Raw genomic sequence first — 12,611 nt, forward strand, 5'->3', positions numbered from 1 at the left:
ATATATATATATATATATATATATATATGTATATCTATATATAAAAAGTTTATATATATATATTTTTAAAAATTTGTGATTAAATTATTACATTATTAATATAATTTCTATCGTATTTCGTATGTTTTTTGTTAGAAAATCTTTTTCAATTTAAAAGGATGAAAAATTTCATTTGCATTTATAATTGAGAAATTGTTTTATTTCAATAAAGGGAGATAATTTGTAGATAGAGAATATAATAATATAATAATATAATGGCTGATTAAATACATTCTCTTTTTATTTTAAAATTACATTCATTTCAATCTAATCGATATTTCAATTCTATTTAAAAATAAATAAATACGATAAAAATTATGAGAACAATTTAATATTAATTATAGGGCTATCTTTAATTGGTGCCTATCTTGATTATATTTAGATTAATAAAAAAAAAAAAAAAGAAATAAACGAATACACGCAGAAGAGAATTCTAATAATTGATTGCGTTTATTTACTTCATTTTTTTTGTTGTTTTTTTTTTGTTTTTTTTTTTTGTTTTTTTTTTGTTTTTCTTTCCAATGACTATATATCATAATATAATGTATTAGTAATCATATGTGTATATAAATTATAATCTATAATACATAATACTACTGTAATATATTTATTGAAATATTATTGACTTATATCAATCAAATATCATTCTAATTGAATCTATATATATATATATATGTATATATATATATATATATATATATATATATATATATATATATATATATATGAGAATGATATATTATTAATGATTTTATTCAAATATAGCGATGAAGGAAAACAAGATAGTATTATTACAAATATTTTACGTTAAAATATATAAGATTATAATGAATTCGATCGAATTTTTAGAAGTGCTAACATATTTTGTCCGTTTCTTATTTTCACAGCCGTCTATGTGTAAGTAAATGTGCACATATTATACCATTAATACGCTTTGCATGTGAATCATAATCTATCAAATGATAAACAAACATTAAGGATTCTGCATAAATTTAAATATTCGATCTTCACAATATATGTATATATATGCCAAAATTTGATAAATAAGGAAACAGTAGATCTATCTTAAGAATAACTTTTTTTTTATCTTCTTTTTTCTTTTTTTTCGAAGTGAAACGTCGTTGTCGTCGTTTTCGAAATTTTCAATAAATACATAAATCGAAAAAAAAGTGCCCGTTTAATGCAACATTAAAAAAAAAAAAAAAAAAAAAAAAAAACAAATAAATAAATAAATAAATAAAAACGAAAAAGAAATAAAGAAAAATGAAAAAAAGAAAAAAAAAAAAAAAGAAAAAAAATCGTTTGATCAATAAATTATTCCCATATAATGTATCTCCCAAAATTGTTATTTTATTTTTCTAACAAATATATATACTATTTTGATTCAGACGTAAGCGAAGCAAACTTATAAAAAAGTCAAATGTTTTAATTTGAATCGAAAGAAATTTTAATTTATAAATAGTTTTGTAAACTTTTCATTCGGATAACAAAATACAACGTATATGAGTTTGTTGTATTTATTTATCACAATTAATTAATATCAATTGGATTATTTTACAATTATCGTAAGATAGCAGAATAAATAATTATATATCCCTATTACTCATTTATCATTTCTCGATTTACCTTTGTACTATTCTATGGGAAACCAGAGAAGAATATTAATTTGATTTTAACTATCGCTCCGTATTAGAGTTATCTGTGACTAAGCGATAGAGATATATATGTGTATATATATATATATACATATATAATATATATATATACATATACATTTATATATGTATATATATATTTATATGTATGTGTGTATGTATACATTATAAATTAATAGAACGTAAACAATTAAAAAATTTTTTTTTCTTCATTTTTGCAAACTTTGCTTAGTCCAAATAAATCCTATAAATCCATTAAATTATTTTTATACATATGTCTATTGATTAAGAAATCTTTCCTTTGTAATTAGTTGTATTAATAATAATAAAATTTGCAGAAGACATTATTAAAGTAACATAGAAATTAACAAAAATATTTACTTCCATGTAAATCTTATCATTTTAATACAATTGAAATATATATATATAGGATTAATTTTGCACGAAAAATAATTTGTATATTCGTCTATCATTATTTTATAAATATAATTATTAGAATATGATTAAATTATTGATAATTATTTTTAACAAATTGCTCATACTATGATTACTTTGTCAGACCGGATTGTCTTTATGGATTGTCATAAAAAAAAAAAAAAGAAAAAAGAAAAAACAATAGATTGATTAAACAATAAAAAATATATAATTGTACAATTCTTAACTTTTTTTGTATGAGAAAATAAAAAAAGAAATATGTTGAGACATAAAAAAAATTCTTTGTGCACAAATTAGACTTACATAAGAGACTTATTATTAAATTATAATATACATACATATATATATACATATATATGTATATATATATATATATATATATATATATATATATATACATATATATATACACATATATATATTGCGTGAACATAGACTTATTTCTAAATTTCATGTTGTTGGAAAAATTATGTTGGAATGGCGCATACTTTCTTATCCATCACATAATGGTGATTGAATTTACACTGTTCTTCATAAAATATGTCCAGTGTGTTTTCCTTATTAGATGTATATAATATTTATGCGGAATCTTGATGTCATGTTTTTCATATCCACTCCGGAATGATCACAATGGTTACAGTGAGTAATGATGTACTAATTTTATATGAAACAGCATTATTATCTAGAAATACTGCTGCATAAAATTCAACAAATCTCTTCATACTTGGACTTCTTGGCTCATTGTAGAAGTACACTTGCTTTCAACATTAAAAGTACTCCTTACAAACTTTCGAAGTTTGTATTGTAGACTTTTTTTTTATGTTTTACAAATGTTATGTTTGTAAAGTATTTGAATTTTTAAGTGGTTTATATCCCTAAAAAATAAAAATCAATCAAACAAAATTTATATATAAAATCATTTTTTTTTTTTTGTTGCAATTATTATATTTACATATTTACATGCATTATCGGGTGGAATATTTTTGCTTGCATTAAAAAATTACTAGGATAAAGTTATTATAAAATGATTATTTTACGAAATATCTGAATGAATAATTCTAAATATTATTCTTATTATTATTATTATATTACTTTTTTAAAATAAAATCTTTCTCAAATATTTCATAAGTTAATCAATTTACGAAACTATTTATATAGTATACTTTTATTGTTAATAGTGGTTGGATTAAATGATGCATTTTATATTTTTCTGTAGTTCATGCTGCCATAATGAGGCGCTCGTACACTTATATGTTTGCTTTCTGGTCTTACAGCATTGTTAAATGAATCCCGTAATCGTTCTGTAAACGTTTTATACTCCATCTCAGGATTATTTTGGCCAAAGTCAAAGTCTGCAACTTCAACTGTGAATCTTGATCTACTTTGGATGTAATATGCCACGCCAAATACTATTAAAACAACAGCTACAAGGGTACAAGAAACAGGAACGACGATAACAGACAACTGTGGCTTTGGTGTTACTGAAATATAATAAATAATAAATATATAATTGTTTCAGTCTTAAATGTTAAATAGAAATTTAATTCAACTATCAAAAAAAAAAAAAAAAAATATATATATATATATACCTACCTTTGTAAACAGTTATGGTTTTAGGATAAATTTGTTTGCTGACATCATTGCTTATTATAACCAAAATTGTATATTCGGTAGGTTCAAAGAAATAACGAACAATAGAAAAATTACATGATGGTAAATGATCTACATATTCGCATGTTTCATTACCAGTTACATTATATTTGCCTTGATGAAATTCCAAACATTTATAAAATGGTCCTGAACCATTACAAGTTGCATTAAGAGATAACATGTCCCAAGGCTGAATCCAATCCGTACCCTTGATTGTGATATTTGTTATAGGTGCTATAAAATAATCCCAATATAAAACTTTTCACATAACTAGTATTTTAAAATATTATTTTAAATATTAATAATAATAATAATTATTATATTTATAATAATATTTATTTATTATAATTATTTATTATAATATTATTTATAATAATAATAATAATAATTATTATTATTATTATTATTATTACTGTACAATAAAATTATTACATAGATTACTTACCTCGAACAAAAATTTCTTTTGTGAAATAACCATATGTTTTATTTGGATCTGGTGCTATAGCAGTTGTATTTTGGCAAATATATGGAAATGAAATATTTCCAGTATTTATTATGGTTGAATTAAACGCAGGCATAATTGTCATCGATGTTGCTATCGTTGTATTTATATGTAGTACAGTTGTAGGCGATATAGTAGTAGTTGATAGGACAGTACTTCCATTGGTATTTATTAAAGAAGTATTTGAAGTAGTGTTAGATGGTAATACAGTAGCAACTGTGGTTGTAGTGGGTGATTCTATAGGTTCATACGATGCAATTACCAATGCTGATATACCAGAGGATGTATTGGAATTTGTAAAATTATAAGAAAAATTTAAATCATTAGTTTGTCCATAATATCGGCAATCAATGAACCAATAAATTGATATAGATGTTGCTTTTTCTGTTATAAAATCATAATCTCCTTTACGTATATCAATACCAAATTGTGTTTCATATGCAGTTGAAACAAATTTATCATTCAATGTTTTATTTGATTGTGATATTGTTATATTACCATTAAGAAGTGCTATAAAAAATATTAAAATATTACATATAAATTAATATGATTATACATTGATAATATATCAACGATTTAAAATATAAATTAACTTTTAAATATTATAATACTTACGAGTTACATCGAAACTCGTACGACCACTGGTTAAATTTTGCCAATAAAACAATAAATATTTTTGAACTAATACTTCAACTTTATAAGTTCCTACAGAATATTTATCTTGAGGATAGGTCAAATTCCAATATACTGTTGTATTTTTTATTAACCCTGTCTAAAAAAAAATTTTTTTTTTTAATTAGTAATGTACGTATCTATACATATATATATATATATATATATATATATATATATATATATATATATAGAAATATAATATAATATATATAATAAATACTCACTACACTTTTATGAGGTATGAGAGCATCATCGGTCCATGTATATCTAAAAGTGCCTGATGGTCGGTAACCATCCGGATTATACAAATCTGCTCTGATTGTAATTGTACCACCAGACACAACGGGTCCATTGTTTGACAAAATGATATGGAATTCCTTAGAATGAACTGTAACGTCGAAGAAATTGAAGGAAAAAAAAAAAAAAAATTAGAAGTATTTCTCATGTTTTATATTGTATTAAATAAAAAAAAAATAATAAAAAATAAATAAAATATTATTACGATATATGTGAAAATAGATAATGGAATAAAAAATGATAAAAGAAAAGAAATTTAAAAGAAAAATGAGAACGTATAAATGATTATGATATCTCGTGTCAATGACAAATTAAAAATCATTATTTCTATTTACATTAATATAAGAATTCATTAAATGACATTGTCTTTATTATTTAAAATGATTACCTTGTAAAAAACAATAAATAGTCCAAACAAGAATGCAGCAAAAATTTGAAGCTAGCATTCCGCACATCACTAAGCTGTCACATTTATACAGAATTTATTTTTATCGCCCTTAGACCGTAGTCGTCGTAACACTGATAGAACGATCACTTTATACGTTTAACGCTATATGGTGGCCATTTATAATGACGTTTCTTACGGATTGGTTCGCTCTTATAAGAAACTGCCAATTGCATTGAGTGTTTAGCTTTTAGCTGGAATAGAAGAGCCACACCAGCAATGCTGTTTCATAGACGTACGTATTATATTCAAGCACTTGTAATATTCTTAAAAATATGTATGTGTAAGAAACTTTTTTAGAAGCTTCAATGTGGAGAAAAAAAAATGTACATATATATATATATATATATATATACACATATATGTGTGTATGAGATATTCTAAACTGGCATTAATAAACTGCTTCTATATACGAACACTCTGATTGGTACATTGGTCTAAATTGCATGTCCTTACACATTTAGTCCGAAAATTTTAGATTCGGACACGGAACTTCCTTCAGTTTGTACGTTGATACATAAGAGTTTTATTAATTACGAGATGTATGAAATATTGAAAATTATTTTATACATATTATAATTCGTCGTATGAATTTAATAATATTATAATAATTGGTAAGCATACGTATTAATTTTTCCTTCAGAATTAATATACATAGATAATATATATATATATATGTATATAACATATATCGATGTATTAGGTTAGGTTAGGTCTTTCTTTTCTTTCGATATACTAACACATGTTTATCGCATCAATTGCGCACATTTGATTATAAATAACTATCACAACATATCATGCGAGCCAACATCAAATATTATATTTATTTAACAATTCTTAATTTACTTTTTCTTTCTTTTCTTTTTATTTGTTTTTAATAATTTTAACGAATCTATATATATGAATATATATATATATATGCACGTGATTGATATATATATATGTATAAATATTATTTTAATTAAAAGAAAAGAAAAGAAAAAAAAAATTGACAATGTTTTAGTGTATTCGGAGATTTTATTATAACGAACGATTATTACTACGTGGGATACTCCAATGACCAAAAATAAAAAGGTTTTTATATTATATCAATGATGATTATATTTCATCATTTTTGTACATACGTTCCTTTTTAGAATTCAAGTTTATTGATACAACTTCATAATATATATATATATTTTTATATATATATATGTGTGTGCGTGTGTGTGTGTTTGTGTAGATTCCACAAAATTTTATTAAGTTGCTTATTAATTGATATTTTGCTTTGTATTTTAATATTTTATTTTGTTAGAAAATAGTGAGTTATATGCCTATGCTTTTGTAGAATCATATATTAGGTTATTCTATTTATACCAATTATTGTATTCTTTATATTAAAAAAAAAAAAAGAAAATTGCCTATATGTATATGTTATATGTTATATGTTATATGTTATATGTTATATGTTATATGTATTATTTAATCCTTAACAGTTAAAATGCATTGCTGCAGAGTCATATATACACAAGTATAATAATCCCTATGGTAGAGTCTTTTAACTGTTAATGATTAAATATCAACATTAGAAAAATATAAATATATTTAAATACTAATTAATCTTCACCATTATATACATGTCATATTTTAAGAATAATTATTGTTATCACATTGCAAATATTATTCTCCTTATATGTTATTAAGATTAGTAGAAAATGTTTACTTATTGCTTCTTTTATGATTTCAGTTGTTCCTGCATGCAGTGCACTGTGTCTGCAATCTTCCCGATAATATTGCACAATATTTTTTATTACTTTGCTGTATTGCATAAAGTATATAAGACATAAATGGCTGCTTATATCAATCGTACAATATCTTTAATTGGTGGAGAGAGTCAACTCCGATCTACAGATATTAGAACTGATCATTCTCCTCTACAGATTTTTGTTAAAGCAAAGAAGAAAATAAATGACATATTTATTGAAATAGATGACTATGTTCAGGATACAGTGGCATTTATGAAATGTTAGTAATTTATATTTAAAATATATATGCTGTAATTTATATATATATATATATATATACTAATTACAAATGTCATTATATTTGTAGCATTGCAAAATGATCGTAAGATTATTACTTTGGAGGAAGTATCAAGAGTCCAAAATTATGTAGACAAAGTTCATGCAATACGAGATGTCCTTAAAAGAGATCACATGAAAGTTGCATTTTTTGGAAGGTATTTATATTTAATGTACATAATATTATATAATAAAAATAATATAATAAAGTAAATACAAATTGTAGAACGAGTAATGGGAAAAGTACAGTTATAAATGCTATGTTACGAGATAAGATATTACCAAGTGGAATAGGGCACACAACAAATTGCTTTTTACAAGTAGAAGGATCAGATAGTGGAGAAGCTTATCTTATTACTGAAGGATCTACAGAAAAACAACCAGTTCAATCTGTTGGACAATTGGGTCATGCTCTTTGCAAAGAGAAATTATGTGAAAGCCATTTAGTTAGAATATTTTGGCCAAAAGAGAAATGTCTTTTATTAAGAGATGACGTAGTCTTTGTCGATAGTCCTGGAGTTGATGTTACACCTAATTTAGATGAATGGATTGATAAACATTGTTTAGATGCAGATGTATTTGTTTTGGTTGCTAATGCTGAGTCTACTTTGATGGTCACTGTAAGTATTAATATTAATATTTATTCTCTATTATATTAAAAAAAAATATATATATATATATAATAACAAATAAAATTTATTCTTATAGGAGAAAAATTTTTTTCATAAAGTATCTACTAAGTTATCAAAACCAAATATATTTATTTTGAACAATCGTTGGGACGCATCTGCTTCTGAACCAGAATTCTTTGATCAGGTATTTATTATTAAATTATATTAATATCCAACGAAGAGAATCTATATTATTTATAGTTTATTTAATAATTCAGTAGTAGTAGTAGTAATTAGTGTATTAATTAACAGTTTGAACATATTGTATAGTCAGATTTTGATTTAAGTAATACTACCAATTTATCCCTTAGCTGGTCAAAGAACAGAAAGAGGTAAGTTGGTTTGTTATATGGATTTGTATTGAACAAAATGGTGATATGTATGTTTTTAATAATTTCTTACAGTATCTCATACAGTATTGTCATCGATCATGATTTGACGATTATTCGTTGTAGTACAAATAACATTTAGTATATAAGAATAAATATCAATTGCAAAAAAAAAATTTGCTATCCATTAATTTCTATTTTTGATTATTTTATATATATATATATATAATAGAATATATATAATAAAAAAAATATATGTATATAATATATATATAAACGTTAAATGGAATTTTTCAGCTATTAACCTGTATATATCATTTGCGTAGGTCAGAGCTCAGCATCAAGAACGTGCTGTGGACTTTTTGTCAAAAGAATTAAAAGTTTATTCACCAAAAGATGCAGAAGAACGTGTATTTTTTATTTCTGCCAAAGAAACTCTTCAAGCTCGTATGCAAGAACAACGTGGTCAACCTGCTCATAGTATGAAATAGAATTATATTTATATAATTATAATTATATATATATATATATATATATATATATATATATATATATGATGTATAATGTTTTTATGGATTATTATTTGCTTCTTCTTTTTTTTTTTTATATTAAAATTTTTTACAGATGGTGCATTAGCGGAAGGCTTTCAGAATCGTTATTTTGAATTTCAAGATTTTGAAAGAAAATTTGAAGAGTGTATTTCTAAATCTGCTGTTAAAACGAAGTTCGAACAACATTCTCAACGTGGTAAACACATAGCCACGTAAGTTCAATTGAAATTTAATTTTAATTTCTATTAAAATTTATGTGACAATATAAAAATATAATATTGCATTTTCCTTTGCTTTTTTTTTTTTTTTTTTTTTTTTTTTTTTTTTTTTTTTTTTTTTTGTTAACTTTGCTGTTTAATTTTTTTTTTTAGGGAAATTCGTCAAACTTTGGATGAAATATTGGAGAGAACACAAGCAATGCGAGGTGAACAATTAAATGTTAAGAAAGAAGTTCATGACAGATTAAATTTCACAGAACAGCAATTAATATTATTAACTCAAGAAATGAAAGATAAAATTCATCATATGGTAGAAGACGTTGAACAAAGAGTTGCCAAAGCTTTAAATGAAGAAATTCGTCGATTAGCCGTTCTCGTTGATGAATTTAGTGTACCATTTCATACAGAACCATTGGTATTGAACGTATATAAACGTGAATTACATACACACGTGGAAAATGGTTTAGGTAATAAAATATTACATTTTATATATATATATATATATATATATATATATATATATATATATATATACATTTATGATAACAAAATGAATATAATCTATTAAAGAAGATATTGATTATATTTAAAGGTTCCAATTTACGGGCACGTTTAAGTACAGCTTTAGCATTGAATATGGAAAATTCACAGCGTGAAATGACAGAGAGAATGGCAGGTTTATTGGCGGATAATAAAAAACAAATGTCTTTAAATATTTTACCTAGACGTGAACCATTTGAAATATTATACAGATTGAATTGCGATAATCTTTGTGCGGATTTCCATGAGGATTTAGAATTTCGATTTTCATGGGGTTTAACGTCTATTATTAATAGATTTGCTGGGAAACAAAGTCATAAATTAACCATTGCTAATTATCCACAAGAGGTATGATATATAAAATAATAATATTATATTTATTTTATTACATTAACACATTAATTGCCATGTTGTATTTACATTATGCTCTCATAATTTCATTAAAGAATTTTCATTATTCTAAATATATAATGAGAAAATAATAAGAAATCTTTAAATTTGACCTTAATGACTCCATTAATGATCTCATTGAGAAAATTATCTCGTGATTATAATTGACCAAGATAACAGTCAACATATTAAAATCTTATGTAACTAATCAAAATATTTTTAAAGATATGAAAATTATAATAATAAAATCTTTATAGATACCACCGTCTATAGCATCGCCAACAGATAGCATTGATTCTATTAAATTTGTATCAAATACACCAAATTTTTCGACAAATTCCGACGATTGGTCATTAGCAACACGAATTGCCGTAGCATCAATAACATCTCAAGGCACTATGGGTGGCCTAATTATTGCTGGCTTTGTAAGTGACAATAAAAACATTGTCGAAGATTAATCTTCAATTGAAAAAAATAATCACTGTCTTTTTTTATCATAGATGTTGAAGACTATTGGATGGAGGCTTATAGCAGTAACTGGTGCAATTTATGGTGCTCTATATCTTTATGAACGATTAACATGGACTAATAAAGCGAAAGAATCTGAATTTAAACGACAATACGTTGCACATGCAACTAAGAAATTAAGATTGATCGTAGATCTTACATCTGCAAATTGTAGCCATCAAGTTCAACAGTAAGTTATAAATATAAGATTCATTTTTTTAAATATGTTATTATGTTCCTTTTTATTTGTTTGTTTGTTTGTTTGTTTTTTTGTTCGTTTGTTTGTTTGTTTGTTTGTTTTAAGAGGAACAAATATCACATGTAAATTAATAAATTACTTTTGTTTTTTGTCACATTTAGGGAGCTTTCTAGTACATTTGCACGTTTATGCCATTTAGTTGATGAAACAACATCTGAAATGGATGCCGAACTTAAGACTATTGCCTGTATGGTCCGAATTCTAGAAGAAGCTGCATCTAATGCTAAAGTTTTACGAAATAAGGCGAATTATTTAGCCAACGAGTTGGATTTGTTTGATGCAGCTTATTTAAAATCACTGAATTAAAATAATAGGGAAGAAAATGAAGAAAAAAAAGAAAAAAAAAAAAAAAAAAAGAAAATTCATTTTATAGTAGAGTACAACGTAGAAATATTGTGTCATTGTATCATCACACGTTCTTGAACATATACATACATATATATATATATATATATATATGTATGTTGTATGTGTATATAAATTTTTAGGTTTCTAATTTCAAAATGATTTCGAAGGTGTGTTTCTTAGCAAAAGAAAAAAGAAAAGGAAACACATATAGAAATAATTTAATCCTACAAAGGTCCTTATATGACATAACTTTAACAAACAATTATTAATATTTTTTCCACGTACAAATGGAAACGCTTCTTATCTGTAAAAAAAACTCTAGTCTGAACTGATATTTTTTTTTTGCAGAAAGAATATTAGATTTCTTTTTTAGGAAAATACAAATAATAATACATACGGATAGGTGTATATGTTAAAAGATTTCTTTTTAGTCAAATGAATTTTCTGTTTATATATAAATATATGTTAAAAATATTTTATCTTTACAATATTGATATACACACACATATATATATATATATATATATATATATATATATATATGTATATGCATATATGGTATACAGAGTATTGGTGCAAGCATTATGTAATGTTCTATATACATTGTGATTTAATTTAAAAGATCTATTATACATACAGGTTTATATCATCATTAATAACGCTTAAGAGAAGACAAATTATATGTATATATATATATATTTGATATAGAAATATATATATATATTTCACCATGTCTCTATCTCATGAAAATGTACTCATATTTATAATACGAATAAAGATTTCATTGTTGATCGTATATTCTTCTTAAATATAACAAAGAAAAAATAAATATTAAACAAACTTACGCCATATGTAAACGAATATTTAAACAAAAAAAAAGGCAATGAAATTTATATAAATCATTTTAACAACTGATCAAATACATTAAATATTCACTATTATCGCGATAAATTATGGAAATAATCAAATTCTAAAACGTCACGATACTGTCATTTTTACATACATAGATTTTCTACACACGTCTTATAATGATACGTGAA

At 23.8% G+C, this 12,611-nt stretch overlaps 2 protein-coding genes across 6 annotated transcripts; one reads left to right on the plus strand and one right to left on the minus strand.

Annotated features, from left to right (window-relative positions):
- Positions 1–2,514: 2,514 nt before the first annotated feature.
- Positions 2,515–5,861, minus strand: LOC118447246 (uncharacterized). Of its 2 annotated transcripts, none has more exons than XM_035878990.2 (7): positions 5,642–5,861; positions 5,181–5,344; positions 4,897–5,053; positions 4,225–4,791; positions 3,723–4,013; positions 3,293–3,610; positions 2,515–3,004 (listed from the first exon to the last, which is right to left on the minus strand). In XM_035878990.2, exons 1-6 carry the CDS (start codon positions 5,706–5,708, stop codon positions 3,330–3,332), a joined length of 1,527 nt encoding a protein of 508 aa, XP_035734883.1. In that variant the 5' UTR covers positions 5,709–5,861; the 3' UTR covers positions 2,515–3,004; positions 3,293–3,329. The 2 variants fall into 2 exon arrangements, with proteins under 2 accessions (XP_035734883.1, XP_035734884.1); XM_035878991.2 differs by having other exon boundaries at positions 2,518–3,004; positions 3,402–3,610.
- Positions 5,806–11,995, plus strand: Marf (Mitochondrial assembly regulatory factor). 4 transcript variants are annotated; one of them, XM_085662986.1, is made up of 14 exons: positions 6,126–6,312; positions 6,702–6,772; positions 7,425–7,702; positions 7,790–7,916; positions 7,985–8,378; positions 8,467–8,574; positions 8,741–8,761; positions 9,085–9,238; positions 9,383–9,521; positions 9,681–9,994; positions 10,120–10,415; positions 10,715–10,882; positions 10,958–11,154; positions 11,325–11,995. In XM_085662986.1, exons 3-14 carry the CDS (start codon positions 7,525–7,527, stop codon positions 11,527–11,529), a joined length of 2,301 nt encoding a protein of 766 aa, XP_085519112.1. In that variant the 5' UTR covers positions 6,126–6,312; positions 6,702–6,772; positions 7,425–7,524; the 3' UTR covers positions 11,530–11,995. The 4 variants fall into 4 exon arrangements, with proteins under 4 accessions (XP_035734880.1, XP_085519112.1, XP_035734879.1 ...); XM_035878987.2 differs by lacking the exons at positions 6,126–6,312; positions 6,702–6,772 and adding an exon at positions 5,806–5,933; XM_035878986.2 differs by lacking the exon at positions 6,702–6,772.
- The last annotated feature ends 616 nt before the right edge of the window (positions 11,996–12,611 follow it).

The sequence above is a fragment of the Vespa mandarinia genome, chromosome 20 (assembly GCF_050613455.1).
Source record: "Vespa mandarinia isolate Hongniang chromosome 20, ASM5061345v1, whole genome shotgun sequence".
NCBI classification, from domain to species: Eukaryota; Metazoa; Arthropoda; class Insecta; order Hymenoptera; family Vespidae; genus Vespa; species Vespa mandarinia.